At 42.2% G+C, this 23,423-nt stretch overlaps 1 protein-coding gene across 13 annotated transcripts in view; it reads left to right on the plus strand.

Annotated features, from left to right (window-relative positions):
• The window catches only part of Efcab5 (EF-hand calcium binding domain 5), a 139,686-nt gene that overhangs the window by 73,925 nt on the left and 42,338 nt on the right, over positions 1-23,423 (plus strand). For 10 of the 13 annotated variants that reach the window (XM_052755967.1, XM_052755966.1, XM_052755971.1 and 7 more), the window contains 7 exons: positions 652-807; positions 10,895-10,994; positions 13,029-14,081; positions 15,408-15,488; positions 15,588-15,671; positions 17,512-17,726; positions 20,065-20,221. In XM_052755967.1, the coding sequence (XP_052611927.1) occupies positions 652-807; positions 10,895-10,994; positions 13,029-14,081; positions 15,408-15,488; positions 15,588-15,671; positions 17,512-17,726; positions 20,065-20,221 (1,846 nt within the window). The remainder of the gene's footprint in view (positions 1-651; positions 808-10,894; positions 10,995-13,028; positions 14,082-15,407; positions 15,489-15,587; positions 15,672-17,511; positions 17,727-20,064; positions 20,222-23,423) is intronic. The other 3 variants (XM_052755959.1, XM_052755960.1, XM_052755962.1) reach the window with 3 other exon arrangements.

Below are 23,423 nucleotides of genomic sequence, written 5' to 3' on the forward strand. Positions count from 1 at the left end.
TTTGGTCCCAAGCTCCCACACGATGGCTCACAATTTCAGTCAGATGCCTTCTTCTGACTTCCAATGCACCAGACATCCATGTGGTACACATACACACATGCAGGGAAAAAATTCATATACATGAAATAAAAATAAATTTGAAAGCAAAATACTTTAAATGTGCTCATGAATATATAAAAAGCATGTTCTATTTAAAACAAATGACTTGTTTTCAGTAGCAAATTACTAAAATGGGACTTTTTCACATATTAGTTACAAGAACTAGAAACCAACTTGGTAGGGCTGAAAGAGAAATGCTTATGATCCAAAGGCTTTAGGAATAGACCTGAACAGGGACTTTGAGAATATCAAGACTGTTTCTCTCTCCCCTTTCTCTCTCTCTCTCTCTCTCTCTCTCTCTCTCTCTCTCTCTCTCTCTCTCTCTCTCTCTCTCTCTCCAGTTTCATTTCATGGCGTCTCTTCTTGGCAATAGGGAAGGAACTAAGGTGAGCCCGCAGATTGGCACTTACTTGAAAACACTTTGAAGGATAAGCAAACAATGTGGAAACATCTTACAGCTGATAACATTCATGTACGTGAACTGAAGCCCACAGGGAAAACCCAAACAAAGAACACGGTTTTAAGCCACCATTTTTCCTACTGTTTCTGCAGTACATCTCTTCACACGTTGCAAACTTGAAGAGTGAAGTTTTTGAGAAACTCATTAAACACCTTTGCCACTATGCTGAAGGATTCCGGGAGATCGTAAAAGCGGACATGCGGAGACAGATGTTTGCTGAACTCTTCCTCTATTGTGACAGTGGAAAGGTAGGCGAGACACCAAGAGCTCTACTTCTCACACTGCTTGTGAGGGGCCAGCTTTGACGTGATGGTTGTTGGTGATGTTTTAAACTTCTGATCTGTCATGTTTGATGATTGTGGCCTGCTGACCACCAAACTGATTACTAAGGGGTAAAGAAACATGTAGAGTACAAATATAGACAATATAATCTACTTTTTTAGTTATCTGATTAAAATCTGACTTATCAGCTACTTTCTCAAATTGCTATAATTTTTTCTAGACCTTACTCTGTGTTTGTACCTTTGATTATTGAATGGGCCCACCCTGTGCTACACCTTGTGTGGCAATGCTTCTCGGCATTTTTAACTTGTTCTAAGTCTATCTCTTGTGTGTGCGAGTGCCAACAGAGGCCGGAAAGGGTTTAGAGCCCTTGGGGCTGGAGTCACAGGCATTTGTGACTCTATTTGGGTTCTGGGATCTGAACGTTAGTCCTCATGATTGAGCAGCCAGTGGGCTTAACCACTGAGCAGTCTCTCCTGGCCCTTACGCTAGACCTTAAAAAGTTATACTCAAAAGTGTTTCTTTTCTTACTTTTTTGTTTTTGTTTGTTTGTTTGTTTGTTTTGAGACAGGGTTTCTCTGTGTAACAAATAGCCATGGCTATTCTGGAACTCACTTTGTAGACCAGGCTGGCTTTGAACTCAGAGACACCCACCTGCCTCTGCCTCCTGAGTGCTGGGATTGAAGGTGTATGCCACCATGCCAGGCTCAAAAGTGTTCCTAAGAATGAACTTGGAGGAGAACTCCGATCCAGGGTATCAAATGGACTTGCAGCAGCAGACACAGATCTAAATGAAATGTGTTTGTTTAATGAGCCTGATATTTGTTTATTTGTAGCCCCATGCTCCGTAGTGACTTTTGATGTAATACTGTTTAACTTTACAAACATTCCAGTATGGTGATATTTTATTTGTACTGAAATGTGATTTTATTTGTATGTTAATAAATAAAGTTGCCTGGGGGTCAGAGCTAATAGCAAGCTATAGCAGAGCTAGGCGGTGGTGGCGCATGCCTTTAATCCCAGAACTTGGTAGACAGAACTAGGTAGATCTCTGTGTGGTCAAGGATACAGCCAGCATTGGAGACACACGCCTTTAATCTCAATACTAACCATAGAAGATCTGGAGGTCTGTACAAACAGGCAGTGACGAGGCGGTCATGTGGTTGGGTTTACAACCAATGAGAAGGCAGAACAGAAAGTTTATATAAAGACAAACACTCAGGAAGTAGGTCTCTCTTGGCTGAAGAGGCTAGCTGCAAGCAGGCGGGTAAGGCTCTTAGCTCTGATCTCTTGGCTTTCTTCTTTGCATTGGTTCTGTGTTTCTTATTTAATAAAACGGTTGGTTACATCTACATTCCAGTATTCTAAACATGCAGGAAGTAGCAAAGCATTGCTAATTATTTAAGGTCACAGGTTCTTCTGCCTCCATTGAAACAACTGTTTGTGGCTTTGCTGATGACGAAGAGTTCTAGTTTTAAAATAAATAAATAAACATACAAATAAATAATAAGTCATTGAAATGTACTGAATATAACTAAAAAAATTTCCAAACGTTCTCATACCTGCTAATCACCATCCCCCTTTTCTGCACTAAGACTTGCAACAGAATGCCAGGTTACTATATATTTAAAAAAAACAAAAACAAAAACAAAAACAAGACAACCCAAAGCAAAATTGATGTCTCCTGCAGTGCCAGCAGGTCCAGCCTCTGTGTGTCCCCTGAGCTACAACTCGTGTCTCTAAAAGGCATCTTCCCCCACAGCCTCCACATAAGGAGAGCACATCAGGAGCCTGTTCAGTTATTTTGGTCTCTTTACAAATCTTAGATACATACAGTTGACATTGACCTTATACCTTACAAATGGAAAATAAAATGCCAAAAACAGCTTCAGGTGCCTTCTCACACCAAGAGCAACCCATGGTGTAAGAACACAAATGCCTTTTCATTTGCTCTATTTTAAATATTTATTTCATTTTACATGCATGCCTGCTTTGTATACATGTGCCGTGTGCAGTCCCCGAGGAGGCCAGAAGAGGGCACTGGAATTTCTCCAGCTGAAGTTACAGGCAGTTGTGAGTCACTATTGTGGGCGCTGGGAACTGAACCCAAGTCCTCTGCAAAGGCAATAAGCACTCTGTGATGGTTTGAATGAGAAATGTCCCCTATAGTCTTAGGCATTCCAAAGCTTGATTCCAGTTCATGGTGCTATCTGGGGGAGGTTTAGGAGGTGCAGCTTGTAGGTAAAAGGTCTGAACTCACTTCTGGGTGAAAAAACTTATTCAATCCCACCTATCTCTGAGCATGAAATCCCATCAATTCCTGCACTTGCCCCAAGATCAGGCCACACAATCCTTCCAATTCCAAGCCACCCTGGGAAGCTCCACCCCCCCCACCCCCCACCCCAATTCCAAGCCACCCTGGGAAGCTCCACTCCCCCACCCCCCAACCCACACACAAGAAACCCTCTATAAAGCCCACCTTCTGCTTAATTCAATGCTGCTGCTTGCCAGAGCAGAGGCAGCCATCCTCTTGTGTCTCTACCAATAAATCTCTTAAGTGAGGCTTGTGCAGCATGACTTTGTGGTATTCCTTAACCCCTGACTGCCAGGATACCTTTCCCTTCAGAGCTGCAACACTGTTTGGGGGCAAACTTTCCCCGCAGAGCTGTAACACTTACACAGGCTTGCTGCAGGAAGTATGTCACTGGGGGCGGGCTTTGAGAGGAAAAAGCCTCACCTTCTCCCAGTTCGATCTCTCTGATTCATGGGTGGCTGAGGTGTGAACGCTCAGCTTCCTGCTCCAACAGTCATGCCTGCCACTTGCTAACATGCTGTCCCTGCCGTCATGGATTCTAACCCTCTGGAAACAAGCCCAAGTAAACTCTTCTGTAAGTTGATTTGTCATGGTGTTTTATCACAGCAACAGGAAAGGAATTAATACATGGTCTTAACCCTTGAGCCATCTCTCCAGCCTCCACCTTTTCATTTTAAAATGTATCTATAACTTAGACAGCTTCCAGGTGTCCAGACACCAATGGCCATTTCATGTAAACTGCTAGCACCTATAATACGATCATGATGGAATTTTATAATTAAAATGAATGAAGGCAGTAAACAGGACTCTGCTGTGGGATGTTCTGTATGGCAAATGTGTTGCTGATTGGTCAATAAATAAAACACTGATTGGCCAGTGGCTAGGCAGGAAGTATAGGCGGGACAAGGAGGAGAATAAAACTGGGAAGCGGAAGCCGGGCGGCGGCGGTGGTGGCGCACGCCTTTATTCCCAGCACTCGGGAGGCAGAGCCAGGCAGATCTCTGTGAGTTCGAGGCCAGCCTGGTCTACAGAGTGAGATCCAGGAAAGGCGCTAAGCTACACAGAGAAACCCTGTCTCGAAAAACCAAAAAAAACCCAAAAAACTGGGAAGTGGAAAGCTGAGTCAGAGAGACACTGCCAGCCGCCACGATGACAAACAGCATGTGAAGATGCTGGTAAGCCACGAGCCATGTGGCAAGGTATAGATTTATAGAAATGGATTAATTTAAGCTGTAAGAACAGTTAGCAAGAAGCCTGCCATGGCCATACAGTTTGTAACCAATATAAGTCTCTGTGTTTACTTGGTTGGGTCTGAGAGGCTGTAGGACTGGCAGGTGAGAGAGATTTGTCCTGACTGTGGGCCAGGCAGGAAAACTCTACCTACAGGACTCAAATAGGAGATGTGTCAACAGCAAGGCATAGTGGTGCATGCCTTTAATCCCAGCACTCAGGAGGTAGAGGCAGACAGATCACTGTGGAGTCAAGACCAGCATGATCTACACAGAGATTTCCAGGCCAGCCAGGGCTACAAAAATGAGATCCTGTGTCAAAAAAACAAAACAACATGTAAAATAAATGAAAAAAGTTAATTAAATAAAAATAAAACAAAAATATTTTAATTTCAAAAAATAAAGTATTTAAATTAAAAAAAAGAGATGTGTAGAAAACAATGTATCCCTACTCAAAGGCTTTCACAAGGAGAGAAATAGGTTTGGTCTGGTTCTTCATTCCTCCCCCTTGCCGCCACCTTCTTCTCTTCCTCTTCTGGCAACTTTTGTGGGATGTTTGTGACTTGCGGCCAGAAGCCTCCTTCCCATGCGTCTTCCGCTCCACGGTCTGAGTGACGCACAGCTGTTTTTCGCTGTCACTTGAGCCTGTCCGCCTGTCACCCACCATTTGTGCCGCATCACCAGTGGAGATGCCAGGGTTTGTAGATTTGATCTCAGTGCAGAAATCAGAACAGGACAAGAAACATGCAGACAGTGGTCTCTGGGTGACATTAGATCTTTTTCCCTTCTTGCTTCCCTTAGCTGGTTCATAATCCTTCCTTTCCTGGCCACATGCACACTTCATCTGCCTTTCTCAGACATTGTCATCTACCTCTCAGAGTGCTTCTGGGAAAATTCTGCAAAACTGACAGGGATCTCTGGGTTTTTCTTCTTATGTTCTCTCTGCACGTCTGCACAAAGAAAGTATAAGCAGGCATCATACCCTTGGCTTCTTGGGGTCACCTTTAGCCACCCCGACTGTGTTCTTCACTAGTATGAGCAGAGCAGGACACAGCGTGAACCCCATGCTAGCTGCACCCATGAAAACCTCCTCCAGAAAGGAGTTAAGGACATTCACAAGAATAGTAAAAAAAAATGTCAGGGGTTGAAGGGAATCAAAATAGAGAGGATACTGAATGGAGCTATAATGTAGCCACAGTGACCTAAATGTTTATAGTCATTATCTTCAAGTTTGAATCTAAGCTTTCTGCTAGTGAGTGTGAAGGGACAGGGAGACAGACAGATAACGAACATACCCATGGGCATTTTTATAAGAGAAATATAAATTATTGCTAAGAAAAAGTGTTGAGGGGGCTGGGGAAAGAACTCAGTTGGTAGAAGTATTTTCTGTGCAAGCATAAGGACCTGAGTTTAAGCCTCAGAACCCATGTAAAAAGTCAAGCATGATGGCATATGCTTGGTGGGTCCTGGGTGCTCTGGCCAGCTGGCCTAGGCTATTTGGTAAGTTCCAGGTCAGTGAGAGACTCTGTCTCAAAAGACAAGATTGTCCTCTGGCCTCCACATGCATGCATGTGTAGCTACAGGTATGAGAGAGAGAGAGATATAGATTTGGGTTTGAAATATAACCAAGTATTTCTCCTGAAGGTAGTCATCCAAGGGATCCTATGTGCCTGGGCATGGTGGCACACACCTTTAATCCCAGCACTCAGGAGGCAGAGGCAGGTGGATCTCTATGAGTTTGAGGCCAGCCTGGTCTACAGAGCCAGGACAGCCAGGGTTGTTACACAGAGAAACCCATCAAAAAGTCGAGAGAGAGAGAGAGAGAGAGAGAGAGAGAGAGAGAGAGAGAGAGATTGAGATCCTATATGATAGAGTGAATGTCTTTTGTTATGTACTCCTAATAAATAAATCAATTAATTTTATCAGGACACGTGTATTACTTATGTATCTATGATGGATGTGTGCAAGTGTCCATGCACAGGCCTTGGTGCGCGTGTGAGGTCAGAGGACAGCTTACAGCAGTCATCTCTCTCCTTCCACCATGTGGGGCCCAGGATTGAACTCAGGTTGGCAGCCTTGGTAACAAGCACCTTAACCTGTTGAGCCGTCTTGCTGGCCCCTATAGCCTGCCTTTCTTTCTTTCTTCCTTTCTTTCTTCCTTCCTTCCTTCCTTCCTTCCTTCCTTCCTTCCTTCCTTTCTTTTTCTCTCTCTCTTTTTCTTTCTCTGTTTTCTTTCCTTCCTTCCTTTATCCCTCCCTCCTCCCCTCCTTTCTTTCTTTTTGTTTTTTCAAGGCAGTTTTCTCTGTGTAGCCCAGGATGCCCTGGAACTTGCTTTGCAGACCAGGCTGGCCTCAAACTCAAAGATCTGTCTGCCTCTGCCTCCTGTGTGCTGGGATTAAATGTGTTGATAATCACAACCAGCTGAGAGAAAAGTAATTCTCAAAGGAAACTGACATTTTGTAATCTCGCTTCTCAGATCTCTGCTAATTTAACTTAAATCAGGAATATATTCTATAAAATCTGTGATGCCTATTTGTCTTTCAAGCATGTCTCTGAACGGTGCCTCTTGGATAGAACTTGCTAGGGTGTTCTGGGACTGTGATTTTTACTTCCTGGTAAAATGCCTAGAAGGCAACTACTGTCTGTTGGCCAGTTACTTTAACAGCAACTCCAGTGCCATGGTCAACATGGTGGGGTAATGTTGGGAGGAATTAGTAGAGGTTTGCTTGTGCTCCTTGTTTTTCCTCCCATCATTAAACAGGCATGTGGTGATTTTGGAAGGAAAGTAGAATCCAGGATACAAAAGTCAATTGACTTTCTGAATGGATATTTTTTTCAGCAGTGGTTGAAACAAACATTTAGAAAACCTGGATTTTAAGATAAAAATACTGGGTTCTTGAGAAAGACTAGAGAATCCTACAGCAAGGAAAAATAAATAATAGTATCAAAAATTAGTATCAAAGCAGTTTATGTCTTACTAGGAAACTGGGGCCAGCTGGTGGGAGGAGGCTGGAGACTGTGACTAACATAGAGGTTGTCTGGGTCTCTAAGTTAGATTACTACCTCAGCCTCCATTCCTTGGCCCTAATCAGAGCTGGGAAGCTGAAGGTAACATTATAAACATTTGGAAAGAACAAGTAGGCGGCAGGGTGGGGGGAGTTAAGGACAGTGGAAGGTGGTCTAAGTAGATAGACCCAAGAGCACTTTCCATTCACCCTGACAGCCAACGATTAGCATTCCTAAATATGCATTGTGAAGGGGGTCGCCTGTGCAGAGAAGTTCCAGGAATACCTCTAGAAAGCCACCGAGGGTACAGAAAATAAAAACCCTAACAAAACTTCCAAATGAGTAAGCAGCATGCTGTCTGTATACCACACAGTCAACAAGCCCAGCGACTGGCACCTAACGGCAGGATGCCACATAGGCACCTAAAGAAAAATGGACAAAGAACACAAACACGTAATTCCTAGAATCACTGTATGCTCAACAATAGAAAGAAAACATTTTCCCAAACATTCCTAGTGAAAGTTAATAGCTATTGTGTCTTTGTGAAACAATCTAGATATATCTATTTAAATAAATAATGTGTGTGTGTGTACACATTTCAAACAACTGAGCCTATTCCAGAATTTTTTATCCCATAAAAATAAAGGCTTCAGTGAACAAGAACTATATGTGATAGGCTGATTCTTGTGGAGTTACTCTTGAGAGGCACAGAGCTATCGAGGGAACGCATACTGTTCAGGAAATGCTTTAAGAATGATAATGCATTGGTTGTGGTGGTTGAAGGAGAAGCAGGATCACATGTCAGCTTCTAGAAAGATCCAGATTCCCATTTCAGGTCACCATCAGAAAAGCCAAATTTGCTGTATTATAAGGTCAGGAAATCTGATCTTCAAACTTCCCCAACTATAAAATCCTGCCTGGTGTTGCCCATTGCATCCTTCCAGACATCCCAGAAGATCTGTAAGTTTCTGTCTGGGAGATCACTGGGAATATTTGGGAGGAAAGAAGGAAGATACTGGAATTTTAAAAAAAGTTGAACAGCTCCAGAAAGTAGGGTCCTCACACTGGAAGACAAGCATCTGTGGATGAACCAGCACAGAGCACTGTGCAGAGAAGCAAGATGAAGAGGCCCTGGCTCAGGGAAGAAGTCAGCTGGTCCTTAACATCCGGCCAAATAATCTGAACCAGCTCTCCCAAGAAATTGGGCTGAGGGAGAGGCTGCCCTATGGAGAACCTCGCTTCAGGAACTGTGAGAAGATGAGGAGGAACAGGCAGAAGATCTCTGGAAATGGAGGTGGTAGCAGTACCAGCAAAGTACCCCAGCCCTCTAGAAAGATAAAAGCTTGAGTAGACCACACTGTTGAAAGTAAGGAAACTAAAGTGGGCTTTAATTTCAGCACTGGGGAGGCAGAAGCTGGTGGATCTCTGTGGGTTCGAGGCCAGCCAGTTGTATATAGTGAGTTCTAGAACAGTCCAGGGCTACGTTGAGAGACTGTGTCTCAAAACACACAAACAAACAAACCAAAAATCAGAAAGAAAGAAAGCTGTGTGTGTGTGTGTGTGTCTTTGTGTGTGTGTGTGTGTCTACGTGTGTTTGTGTGTGTGTTACAGAATGACTGCAAGGGGTTAAAAAAGTAAAGAATTTCAAAGAAGCCTGAGAATCCAGAGCTGGGAAGCATAAAATTCTAAAGGAGTCTGTGGGAATGAGATAAAGAACCAGCTAGAAACTTCTGGGGAAGCTCTGTGGCTGCTGTTTTAGAGTCAAGCTGCAGAGGGAAACAGGACAATGGGAAGATGGTAGATAAGAAGACCATAGGCCATGTGATCTTCAGGGACTAAGCCAAGCTGAAGCCCCTAAGGCAGTCAAAACTTTCTACCTGTTGGCTCTGGATGTATCCACCAGTGGCCAGACAACAGGCTGGAGGGAGCCGTGAATGTCTCAGTCTATTCACATCCAGAGCTGGGAAAAAAAGTCTCCTTTGCTGCTCTGCTGGTATTAGCCCTGTTATTAGTTCTACAGCTCAGAAGAAAGTGAGGAAAGACCCAGTTTATAAGCAAACTGATAGTAATTCCACATATTTACTTTATAAAATGTATCTAAATGCATGCTAGGAGGTGTATGTAAGATTAGACATTGCAGCATATTTTTCTCAAAATACCAGAAGCAACCTAATTTCTATTCATAAAAGAATGCTAAGAAATTACAGTGTTTTCATATTATACTGTATAGCAGTTAAAATGAATAAAATATACTTCTTTTTTCTTTGAGATTTAGTTTTTACTTTACATGTATGAATAGTTTGTCTGCATGAATGTAAATGTACCACAGGTATGCCTGGTGCCAGAAGAGGGGGTTGGAATCCCTGGAACCGGAGCTATAGATGGTTAGGAACTGCCATGTGGGTGCAGGGAACTGAACCTGCAAAATCAGCAAGCCATTTCTCTAGCCCCTAAAATGAACAAAATGTAGTTATCTACATAAATTAGATCCCAACATTGAGGAAACAAAATCACTTTGAGAGCTAGTCGTGGAAGCATACACCTGTAATCCCAGAACTTGGAAAGACAAAATAGGTGAATATTGAGTTCCAGGTCAGCCTGGGCTAACTACCAAATCTCAGGCCATACTGGGCTATATAGCAAGGTCCTGGCTCAAGCCTCTTCCAAAACTACAATTTAAAATGGCAATGTAAAGAATGATACATATGTTTTAGCAGTCTAGCACACTTTTGTGCATGCTTTTTTATGTGTGTGGGCATGTTCATGTGTGCATGTATGTGTATGCATGCACATGTAGAAGTCAAAAGAGAACCTTGGGTGTTGTTCTTTTTGTTTGTTTGTTTGAGACAGAGTCTCTCAATGGCCTAGAACTTGCCAAGTCAACTAGACTGGCTGGCCAGTGAGCCCCAGGGATCCACCTGTCCCCACTTCCCCAGTGCTGAGATTACAAGGACTCACCACCATGCCCAGCTTTTGTATGTAGGGCCTGGGAACTGAACTCAGACCCTTGTGCTTGTAAGACAAGCACTTTACCAACTGAGCCATCTCCTAAACCCTGTATGTGCCTTAAACAATTGTTAATTCCAGCTACTAAGATCACAGGTGGTGTTAGCTTTACCATGTTTTGTTTGTTTTTCTGTCATGAAAATTTTCTCAAAATGGTGTATAAACAAACAAGTAAGGAGCACAGGTCAGGTTAGGTAAGAACTGAGACCTGTGCATTGAACTCATCAAGTAAAGCCAGTCACAACAATTCTTTGTTAAATATCCACTAAGCCCAAGGCATTTTGACATGTAACAACAGGAGAAATGACTATAAGATCCAGCTTATTGAAATAATGAATATAAGATCTGGCTTATTGATTTGATGCAGTAGCTTTCATTTTTATGATACTGATGGAGCTGGTGGTGGTCACAATGATAAACCTACTCAGAAAGTCATGATCTAGCATCACAAAAACTTTTAAATCTGCTGCAGCTACTCATCGCAATCTTTCCATGTAGGTGAAGGCCTTGGATCGGCAGAGGACACTGGCCTTGCTGGAAACATTCTATGATCAAAGCTCACAAACTACGAGGAGTTTACTCCGAAACCCAAGACAATGTAAGTGTCACTCAAAGGTAAGAGGGTACTGAGGCTGGGTGTCGGAGTACAATGGTAGATAACATGGGATCATTTTACTTCTGAGGGATCTCTGCATATCATCCCCTGAGACATGGTAGCCATACCTTATCTACTGTTCATACTCCCACAGAATTCACTTTTCTTCGCAGCTACATGTATTTCTCACCAGAGTGCAATATGAGAACTTCTGCCACAGCAGAATTCAGCTAGAACGAATTTTAAATGTGTTTCAATGAAGAAAGGCCTTGATGATGTTTGAATGCCTTAGGAATTAAGTTAAGAATGGTTATTCTGTTTATAATGTCCAACTTAGAGTTCTAAGACTTCTGTGGGAGATACTTCCTTTTGCCAAGCAGCTTTACTTATATTGCTTTTATTGTAAAATATACATGTATACCTTGCATGTTAAAATATTCTTTTATATGTTTATCAATAAATACCATTACAAGGTTGTTGTTGTTTTTTACACTTATTTATTATGGGAGGGAGAGTGCCATAGCACTCCCGTGGAAGTCAGAAGGCAGCTGTAAGTTCTCTCCTCCCACTTTGTGGGGCCAGAGGATCCAATTCAGATCTTCCCTCTGGCTTAGCAGCAAGTTCCTTTACTTTCGAGGCATCCTGTGACTCTATTTTTATTTTTTTTTTAAGAGAATGACTTTTAATGGCTGGGTTTGCTAAACAATATTAATATCTTATTCCTGTGTGTAGATTTATTACTTGGAAACTTAAGAATCTGTAGGTAGTATACTAAAAGCTGTAGGGGCCAGTGTTATAGTTTAATTACTAAATATTTTGGGAAGAATGGGGGCAGACAGGATTTTGTGGAATTTTATTGGGGGGATATACTTTTTCAGACAGGATCTCACTATGTAGCCTAATAAGTCCTAGAGACTCTAAATCTCTCCCTCACCTGGGATCACAGCCTGCATAATCATACCCAGCAGATTTTGTTGCTGGGATCAACAGCAGGATCCTGGTGAAAAGCATCCAGTCAGTCTTTCCCTGAAGTCCTTCCTTCTTAACTATGGCACTCTTGTCTCTCACTCCCTTTCCTTCTTCTGTACTAGAAACTGAACTTATACTTAGCACACAACCTACCCCTGAGCTTCACTCTAAATTCTTTGCATAAAATTCTGAACCACGTGTCCACTTAAGTCATAGAAGAAGAGTTGAGAAAGAATTGAAGGAACATGAAGGGATGGACAGTAAACCCAGTGAAAGCTTGCCATCAATAAGGCTAGCTTTTGTTCATATAGTGTAGGATTTTTAATTTTTAATTTATTATTATTGGAGTATGAGTGTGAGGTGTGTGTGTTGGGGGGTGCACGCATGCCACAGTGAACATGTGGAGGTCAGAGGGTAACTTTATGGAATCGATTCTCTTCTTCTGTCTCTGTGTGGACTCTAGGGATCAAACTCAGGTCCCCAGTGCCGTGCATCAAGCACATCTCTCCAGCCTGTATTGCAGATATTTTAAAAGGTACTTGAGATGGAAAGACAGTTCCATTTCCCATCTCTATGCTGTGCTTATTGTGTGGAAAGGGACCACAGAGGTAGGGGACAAATCTCATTTAACTATCCAAGCAACACTCCAAACAGCAAAATAAAAGACACGTTCATTTTGTAAACCACACCATCCGGAAGGGCTGATAATTAATTCATAGTAGTGAGAATTCTTTGTGTTCTTTGAGTTTCTAATTGCAGCAAAAGGTACCTGATTTTGTATGTTTGCTTGGGGTTGTTGTTGTTGTTGTTGAACACAGGATCTCTTTATGTATGGAACTCACTATGTAGACCAGGCTAGACTCAAACTCACAGAGATCTCCCTGCTTCTACCTCTCAAGTGCTGGGATTAAAGGTACGAGTCACAACACCCAATTCTGATATTTATTTTTAGAGTAATAAGCTTATGTTATAATCTCTGCCCTCAATGCTATTTTTTGCATTAATTCAATAATTCTGGTTCTACACTATAAGATTTTATTTAGATAACTCCTTTGTTGTGTGCATTAGGGCCATTAATTGAATTTGAGGAGATAGAGTTGCCTGAGTTCTGGGGAGATATGGATATGAAGAAGCATATTTATGAAGACTTTGATGAGGTGCTCTTAAAAATGAATGTGATAATGGCTGAAAAACTTGCTAGCAAACTCCAAGAAAATGAAGATCAGCAGAGAGAGACAAGTGCAGACCAAGAACCATCCCCAGAGTCAGCCACAGAGCCAGGAACACCACTGACTTCAGAACAAGGAGCCAGCAAAGGAAAGAAACCCCACAAAGGGTCTCTTACAGGACAAGGACAGGGCAAAGGGTCGCGCCTATCATCCAGTTCAGGACAAGGATCTCGCAAAACGTCAGTAGCAGAGCCAAGATCGCACAGAGGAGGGTCAGTGGCAGAGCAAGGGTCCCACAGAACTTCTGCAGCCGAGCAAACACAGCAGAGAGGGTCCGTTGCAGAGCAAGCGTCCCGCAGAACTTCCGCAGTCGAACAGGAGCCACAGACAGAGCAAGACCTAAACAGTGACTCCGTGTCAGAACAAGAACCACACAAAGGGTCAGTCATAGAGGAAGAAGGATCACAGAGAGGGTCAATTTCAGAACTTGAGCAACACAGAGCATCAATAGCAGAAGAGCGCAAAAGGTCATCTGTAGATACTGGGTCTCGTAGGAGTTCAGAAGCCGGGTCGCGCAAAGGATCATTGATATACCAAGGACAGCGCAAAGGAACTGGAGGTCAGCGCAAAGGGTCAGCGGGACGCAAAGCGTCAAATTCAGAATATGAAACACATAAAGAGTCCATAACAGAAGAGCCACAGTACGAGTCAGAACAAGGATCGCCGACAGACACCATTCTAGAAGAACCAGACGCAGAATCAACCTCACAATTAGAAGAAAGCGGCACCTTAAAAGAAAGTGAAGCCTCGAAATTCGAAAAAATGGAATCTCAAGAAGAAAAGCCTTTGCCGACCATAAAAGAAAAGCAAGCCGCCATAGATTCCCAACAGCGTGAGGAAGTTCCCGCAAACAGCAAAAAGCCAGGGGGCAGCAAAAAAGATCGCCTTCCAGGTAGTTATTTAATTCTATAAAAATCATCTTTCTGTACACACATATACACTTTCTGGAGTGGCTGTTTAAAAATCTTTTCAGAAAGTATTCATTTAAGTTAGGATCTCTGCTGGTGTATCATGTCATGGAAAACCGCAGATGTATTTTGGTGCTCAATACTTGAATCTAGACTTTGAACGCTCAATTAAATTAGAATCAGAATGCTTATTATTAATTTACCTAGAATTTCATTTTTACCAGAAGTCCATTAATATAAAATCTAGCAGTGTTTTGTTTGTTTTTAAGCAGAAATATTTTTGTTTTAAATGAAAATCACTTTTAAATTTTCTTTTATTTCAACAACAACTGGCCCAAGCATGGTGGCATATGCCTTTATTCTCCACATTCAGGAGGCAGAGGAAAGTGAATTGCTACAAGTTGGAGGCCAGCCTGGTCTACATAGTGAGTTCCAGGCCAGTCAAGCCTCTCTGGAGAGACCCTGTCTCAGAAAAACAAACATATAAAATCAGGATTTTACATCCTTCATTTTTGCATTTTTTTCTATAAGAGTTTCCAAAAACTGTGTTTCAGACCAAAAAAAAAACCACTCTGAATTTTAAATATTTTAAAGTATTTTTAAATTTTATTTTATGGGTATGGGTGTTTTGCTTGTATACATGTCTGCTCTATGTGTGCAATACCCACAGAGGCCAAAAAAGGGCGTTGATTCCTCTGGAACTGGAGTTACAGATGGTTGTGAGACACCATATGGGAGCTGGGAACAGAACCTAGACCCTCTTCAAGCATAAGTGCTCTTAAATGGCTAGGCCATCTCTTCAGCCCCCTGAATTTTAATATATATTCATCCCATTGGCTAGAATTTAGACATCTAGTAACACTTTGCTATAAGAGAGGCTGGGAAATACAGCCTCACTCTGTGTGGCCAAACAAATAGCTTTTGCCACAGAACCTCTCTCAACAATTAAAATTATTAAGTGGTTCCATTGTGATTGGTTATGATACACATACATGGGAAGGTCTTGGGGTTTGGGCTGTTATGTATGCAAGGAATTTGTCTCATTAAGCTCACTCAGAATGTCTAATGAATTATATTATTTCTAATCCATAGGAATTTTCTTTTCTTGTGTGTGTGTGTGTGTGTGTGTGTGTGTGTGTGTGTGCGTGCATGTCACAGTACATGTGTGAAGGTCAGAGGACAACTTTCAGGCGTCAGTCCTTTCCTTCTACCATGTGAATCTTTGGGATTAAACCAGGTCATTGGACTTGACAGCAAGCACTTTTACCCACCCGCCATCACACCCAGCCTTGTCTTTTTCTTTATTCCAGTAGGAGCTTCAAAAATGAACTCTGAGAAAGACAAAGCCTGCGAACCGAAGCCCCAACACATAGAAGGAAAATCATGGTCAGGTAGCATCTCACTCAGTTTTCCTTGTCTTTGTACACTAGAGGGAAAGCATGGTTAAAGTGGAATAAAATGAGCTGTGTTGTGGAATGTGTTTCTCACAGGTGAATTTTTGGCCTGTGACTGGAAGGTACAATCTGAAGATGAGGAGCAGGCAAAATTAATCTACGGTGACTCCAGATTCACAGGTGCATGTTAACAAACTCGGAAACACAGATGACAGTCTAACACATGGCTCCAGTCCACCACTGTGCCCGGTGCTGAAGGCTGGGTTCAACTAAAACACACTGACATCCCTATGCTCTCTTGTCCCTGGGAACTGACAAACCTAAATAGAAGCAAGACAGGTTTTTTGGTTTTTTTTTGTTTTTTTTTTTTTTTTTTTTTGGTGGTGGTGGTATGCTTTTGGTAGTGACATATGCTATTGGTGAGTGTCCTCAGGCTTTAAAATTGCTGGCATTGGTATACTTTATTTTTAACTATTGCATACCCTCACACTGCTTTAAAGACATGATCCAAGCATACAAAGGAATCAGATATTAGATAGAACTCAATAAAAATAATAAATTATTTATTTTCCTAGTAGGTCTACACCCAAACATGTTAGGCAGGTGAGTCTGTCTTGTTTATGAAGACTTAACAAAGAAAAACTATTGAACTGACGGAAGAGCTGTTCTTAGCACTCAGATAAGCCATGTGTTATAGCTACAATTATTTCAAGTAACATTCATATTTTTAAAAATGCTATTTTATTATTTTCTCCATCACTTTAAGTAGTAGAACTAATTATAATTAGATCAAGATTATTTTCTACATGCAATCTTTTCTCATTTAAGCTTGAATCAAATAGTGAATTTTGTTTTTAATTTAGTTAATTAACTAATTGGTATTTGCACATGTGATTTTTGCATGTTTTTTGTGCACTTACGCATGGGTGCATGCATTATGTGTGAGAACCAGATGTTGATGTATCTTTTTCTGTTGCTGACAATTTACTATTCGGTAGATAAGGTCTTTCGTGGAAGACCGTGGAGCTTGCCATTTCAGCTACACTGGCTGTTCAGCATTGCCACAGGATCTTCCTGTCAACATCCCATAGCACTGGGATTACAGGCACATGCTGCTGCACCCAGTTTTTACATGGATCCAGCTTCTCATGGTTGTTCAGCAAAGCCTTCACCCATGGAACCATTTCCCAGGGCAAAAATGATACACTGTCCGTCCTCAAAATGTTTTAATGAACATGCATAATGTTTGTCAAGTTCCTATGACTAGCAAGTTCATACTCTTTCTCTATGTCAATTTTGGTTGGCAATGTTTTTCAAATCTTTGGGTAATTATTTCTCAGTTGCATCAGATCCCACATAGAATCAAAATGGGATGAGTGGTTGACTCATCCCCAACCGGCCCCAACCGAGGACCCTCTCTCAGCCTCTCAGCCTCTCAGCCATAGCCTCTCTCAGCCTCTCAGCCATAGCCTCGGTGTCACTTTCAATTTTAGTCAGTTCCCTTCACAGTGTCTCAAAAATGGCCACAGGAGCATCTAGCTATGTATCACATTCTACCAATTCAGCAATCAGAACACAAAACAAAAATCTCCTCAGTGGCTCTCAAAAGAGTGCTGAAGCTGACTCTCATTGGCCTACAGTAGGCTGTGTAGTTGTCGGATGTGAATTCTTGGCCAAATCTTACATCATGTATCCATGGAGCCAGGGTGGGAAGGCTCGGTGCTCTCTCACTCCTCCTTCAAACTGGCAGTGGAAGAGAATTATTCCAAAGAAAACCGTGGATGCCACCCTCATAGAGGGAGCGTGGAATCCCGAGAGGCAAAACCTATGGATGTCGGAGGCAGAGTTTTAGCTCAGCGGTACTGTCCGTGCTTAAGGTGTGCACAGCCCATGTTCAATCCCCTGCTCCAAAGCAAAGTGGTGGGAGGTTTTTTATCACAGCAGAGGCTTGTTTTTTTTTTTTCCCTGAAACTGAGAGAGGCATCTACTTTGCTGTCTGATCCATCTCCCTGCTTCACAGACCTGCATGCGATTGTTAGAAATATTCAGACTTATAAGGAAATAAAAGGAAGGAGTGCCTTCGATGGAGTTTCCCTCAACTTGCTGCAGTTTGTGCAACTCCTAGAGACATTTGTGGGTGAAGACACCCCCTTAAGTGTCAGCCAGAGTCTCACCTCCTTCTTTCAGAAGAACTATTTTGAAACAAAACAAGAGAAGATGAAAGCCTTGGAGCAGGTGGGTAATACGACTTACCAGTGCAGCAAGTAAGGTCACTACTAGTCATCCATCTCCCAACCTCAGTCACTCCGAGTGTGGTGTCTCTAAAAACGTACGGCCAAGTGCACCACTTTATTTCAACCAGCATAACCATTAAATGCCCTTTTGATGGTCAAGATCACGCTCCAGAGAACTCATTTTCCTAAAAATGACATGATGGCTGCTGGCAAGAAGTGGCTCAGGGTGCAGCTTTGCTCCTATTCTCTGAAGCCCGAGGAGCAGATATACATAGATGTGGAGCTGTGGGTATGCACTGTCTGCCTTGTGAGCGCATATGCAAATGCACATGCTTTAGGGATATGTTTATGCCTTGAGTATGTGTTTTTATTCATGGGCCCCCAGTGGCACACACGTCCTAAGCACTTACTGCTTTCTTGAGTGATATGTGCATGCACACACATTACCTTATATGAGCAATTTACTCTGTCTCATGGGAAACGTAGGAATTAGTCTCACTAAGTTTATTCAAGCAATCTCATCATTCTCATGAGTCTTCTCAACCCAAGTCCAGTCTTGATATCTCTTCAGTCTCCTAAATGCTGTCCCTTTCCCTTAACCAACAAGTACTTATTTACTCGTGTGTGTATGTGTATGTGTATCTATGTGTCTGTGTGTGTATCTATGTGTCTGTGTGTTTGTGTGTGTCTGTATGTGGGTCTGTGTGTTTGTGTGTGTCTGTATGTGGGTCTAAGTGTGTCTGTGTGTTTGTGTGTATATGTCTGAGTGTCTGTGCGTGTCTGTGTGTATGTGTCTGTGTGTGTCTATGTGTGTGTGTGTGTGCTGAAGATCAAACCTAAGGGCTTGCATAATTTAGGAAGTGCTCTCCTACTGAGCTATATCTCCAGCCCTTGGGGGAATTTTTTGGGGTTTTTTTTGTTGTTGTTGTTGTTGTTATTGTTTTTGGTTTTTCGAGACAAGGTTTCTTTGTGTAGTCTTGGCTGTCCTAGAACTCGATTTGTAGACCAGGCTGGACTCAGACTCACAGAGATCCTCCTGCCTCCTGAGTGCTGGGATTAAAGGCGTGTGCCAGCACACCCAGCTAAGCCCTTGGTTTTTGGACTGAGAGCCTTGCTATGTAACCCAGCTTGTCCTTAAACTCACAATCCTTTTGCTTTAGTCTCCTGAGTGCTGAGACTGTAGATATGTGCCATCATGGCTGCCATATGCATTATTTTTAAAATTAATCTATATAGTAATTCAATAATTGTCAATTATTATCTAATAAAAATATTTAGTGAAAATTCTAAAAAATGTAAAAAAATCAATGTTAGGTTAAATAAATGTTAAATATAAACATTTTTTCCTTTTTCTTTTAAAAAATGATTTATTTTAATTTTAATTCTGTATACGTGTGTGTGTGTGTGTGTGTGTGTGTGTGTGTGTGTGTGTGTGTCTATGTATGTACATACGAGTCTAAGTATCTATGGAGGCAAGAGGCTTTGGACCCTCTGGAGCTAGAGTTATAGGCAGTTGTGAGCTGTTAGATATGGGTGCTGGGAATTGAACTTGGATCTTCTGGAAGAACAGCAGGATGTGCTCACGAGTGCTGGGCCATCTCCCTAGCCTCACTAGGGTTTTGTTTTTTTTTTAAACACAGCCATTTTTGGTTGTTGTTATTTGAACACTGTCATTTAGTCATCCCTTTTCTTTACAAATCTTATGCCCTTAAAAAGCCAGGTAGAGTGTTCCCCTTGCTCCACATCCTCTCCAACATGAGCTGTCTGCTCAGCCTTGGTGTAGGGAGGAGGGGACTGGACCTGCCTCAACTGAATCTACCAGGCTAGGCTGACTCCCCAGGGGAGACCTTGCCTTGGAGGAGGTCGGAATGGGGGGTGGATTGGGGGGGAGGGCTGGGGGATTGGGGAGGACAGGGGAATCCGTGGCTGATATGTGAAATTAAGTTAATTATAAAATAAAAAAATATATAAAATCAAATAAATATTATAAGCAAAATAATGAATAAAAAAAGCCAGGTAGAGCTGCCCATGTGCTTATGTGTTTATCATCATTTTGAATAACCAGGGAGGGAGTAAAAAGAAATAATAAAAAACTTTTAAGGAGTATATTATTCTTACTAATCTAAAGTGTTTTGGTCTCGTACAGCAAATTCCTGGATGTTTTTGGTTGAGAAGTGAAACAGGGAAATGGCAATTGGGGGATTAAAATCAGTCTCTGCATTTCCCTTTAATATCCTTAGCCCCAAAGCAAAGCTGTTTCCAAAAGGAGAGAGAGATGCTACACTTCCTTTAAATGCAAGACTGTATCTCCTGTGCTTATGTTCCTGTTTGTAACCTAGGCTAGACAGAACGCTTTCCGAGTCCGACGGATACTACTTCTAGAAGCCCTCTTCCAGAAGTGGGACAACGATGGCTCAGGCTTTCTGAGTCTGAATGAAGTGGATGATCTCCTGTATACATACAAGGAGGGAATGGAAAGAGAGTCTATGAAGAAAGGTAAAATATCAGCATGTTCCTGCTGTGGTAGTAACCTCGCTTTCAGTTTCTCAATGCTATGCCATATACACAAAGTCAAAAACAAGCATTAGCAAGAAGGCTGGGGAGTGACTCAGTTGGTAAAGTTCTTGCTATGTAAGCATAGGCCCTGAATTTGGATCCCCAGCACCTGCACAAAAGTCAGGCACTGGGGAGGCAGAGGCAAGAGGACCCCTGGGGCATATTGGTCAGCCAGTCTAGCTAAATCAGTAAGCTCCCGAATCAGTGAGTGACCCTGTCTTGAAAACAAAGTAGGAAGTAATTGAGTAAGACATCCAGCATCAACCTCTGGCTTCCATGTGCACATACACTGGCATGCACAAGTGCACACACTCATAAGCATGTACATAACACTCCTCTGTCTCTGTCTCTGTCTCTGTCTCTGTCTCTCTGTCTCTCTGTCTCTCTCTGGCTGTTCCAAACCTGCTGGTACATTTAATTTTTTCTTCTTCTTTCAGTCCAGGGGTTGAATTTACAGCTTCACGTATGATGGTCAAGCCCTCTGAGCTGTATCTTTCTGTCCTTTACTTTACTTTTTAAATTTTATTTTATTCATTTATTTTGGTTTTTCAAGACAGGGTTTCTCAGTGTAACTCTAGATGTCCTGGAACTCTCTTTGTAGACCAGGCTGGCCTCGAACTCTACCGGCCTCTGCTTCTGCCTCTGCCTCCCGAGTGCTGGGATTAAAGGTGTGAGCCACCACCACCCAGCCATTTATTTTATTTTATTCTTAAACAGAGTTTCATTAAGCTTTCCAGGCTGGTTTTAAACTGGCTGTGTAGTCAAGGCCAACCTTGGACTTTCAATCCTCCTGCCTCAGCCCACTGAGTAGCTGGGATTATAGGCCTGCACCACCAGACCCAGAAGTTGGAGTTGTTAAATGGGGCACAGTGAGTGCCAAAGAGTGTGCAGATGGATAGGAATGCATGTGTGTTCAAGAGTGGAACATGTTGCTGAGTGTTTCCAGCCCAGACCTTGAGCGCAGGCAGAATTCTGTCTGGGAACCGATTGCCTGTGTTTCTGAAGTTGAAGTTCCCAAACCATGCACTAGCACTGCCTGAATTCTTGTTTCCTGCTTTTGTAAGTTCTCAACTATCAAGTCTGGCTGGCTCTAAAGTTCCTCTTCAGTATACTAATTCTTTATTCTCTCTAATGATTTTTTCTTTTGAGACAGGGTTTCTCTGTATAGCCTTAGCAGTCCTGGAACTCGCTCTGTAGACCAGGTTGGCTTTGAACTCATAGAGATCCACATGCCTCTGACTCCTAAGAGCTGGGATTAAAGGCGAGCGCCACCACCGCCCAGCCTCTCTATTGATTTTGTTTTTCTCTTCTTTTTTTCTTATATTTTTACTTCCTAGCTGACATAAAACTACTATTCTTTTGCTAGAAAACTGGGACGTTAGGAATCCCTCAGAAATCCTTCAGTCTGTTCTTGGTTACTATGACCCTGATATTTGAAGATTGTAAGCTGGTTGTTGGTAGTGTGCTCTTACACAGATTTGTCTATTGTTTCCTTGTGGTTAAATCCAGGTTACTCATCTTTTGGCAGGATCAGAACACGTAATCAATGTTTTATTCTTATCGAATTCTATTAGAAATCCTATGATAATAACATTGATCAATTGATTAAAATGGTATGTGCTGGGTTGGATATATAGCCCAGTAAGCAGTGTACTTGCCTCACAGGCACAAAGCACTGAGTTTGACTCCCAGCACTTCATAAACTAGGTTTTCTGGTACACCTCTGTAGATTCAGACTGGCCTTGTCTACAGAGCAAGTTCAAGACTAAGCTGGGATACGTGAGAACTGCTCTCTAAATTTTTTTTTCTGTGAACTCTTCCACTTTAAAGTGACTTTTTTGTTATGAATAGTATGTTGTAGATGTACTTTGAAACATTGTAAAAGTTTCTCTCTGTGGTCAAACTTTTTGTTTATGATAGCATACAACAGTTTCTTGTTTTAGTCGTTGGGTTATAATCCAGTATTATCATTGTTGGTTCAGTGTTCACATTGCCCCAGATTCAGTCCTTTTCCTGGCTCCCCTGTCCCGTCATCTCCCCCACTCTCAACATTGTGTCATGAAAACGTTCAAATATGCAGCGAGTCTGGAAGAATCTTATAATGCGGTGTCTACACTCCCGCAGCCTAAGCTCTGCCGCTGGCCCTTCCCCACGGCTGCTTCTCGTCACTCCTTAGCTTTCTATCTGTTTCTCTATTGTTGATACATCTTAAAGCAACATGTACACTTCTTCCTGAACACACAGGTATGCCTCTAATTCATGTGAGTTCAATATTTAGGTGTGTAAATTTTAAGTGGAAATTTGCTGAGTTTTGACAAACCCGTGAGCAGTATAGCTCATGCTTCTTTGGAGAGATAGAACAGAGGCTCCTCCATGTCCTTTTCCCATGCAGTCCCACAGCACAATTCCCAAGGCAACCACTGAGGCTTTTTCCCACCATGATTTTTCTTGTCTAGAACCTCTATCTATGATCGATAGAACCATACGATGCACACCCTTTTAGGTAAGGCTTCTTTTCGCTCAGCATCATTTTTCTTGAGATTCTTAGATGTTGCAGATTCTGAGCCACTGTGCAGATAGGTATTTTTGGTTTTTAAAGGAATGCTAGACAGTTTCCTCTGCCATGTTAGTGTCTCCATCATTCTTGGAGCACTTCTTTGCTTTCTGACATGAGATCTTCCGGGTACATCTTCTGCTTCACCCATTTCCATCCTGAAATAATCAATTTCCCCAGGAAAAACCTTCGTTTCTTTTACTGAAGGGTAGGATGTGAATTAGGTAGAAGCCAAGATGTGAGTTACACAAGCGCTGTTTCTCCCAAGGCTTTCCTCCTAGGTTTGTCAGGAGACAGAGCTAGAAGATTTGCATATGCACATGCGTGTTTATGTGAGTATAAAACACATCTCTACTAATATTAAAAATCATGAGTTCACACCAATATTTCCCTGTCCAGTTCAAAACAACAGAACCCATTCTTATTTCCTCCCACTCTTGTAGATCCTTTCCCCTCTCCACATCAACCCCATAGATGTGCCTTAGCATATTTCTTAGGCTCTAACACTCCATGCATGCCAAGGCTCTTTGTCGAATAGATGTCCTCTTCAGCTATTCAGGCTCAACTCCCTATGCAGAGATAACTGAT

The sequence above is a fragment of the Peromyscus californicus genome, unplaced genomic scaffold (genome assembly GCF_007827085.1).
Source record: "Peromyscus californicus insignis strain IS unplaced genomic scaffold, ASM782708v3 Scaffold_3__1_contigs__length_106647218, whole genome shotgun sequence".
NCBI classification, from domain to species: domain Eukaryota; kingdom Metazoa; phylum Chordata; class Mammalia; order Rodentia; family Cricetidae; genus Peromyscus; species Peromyscus californicus.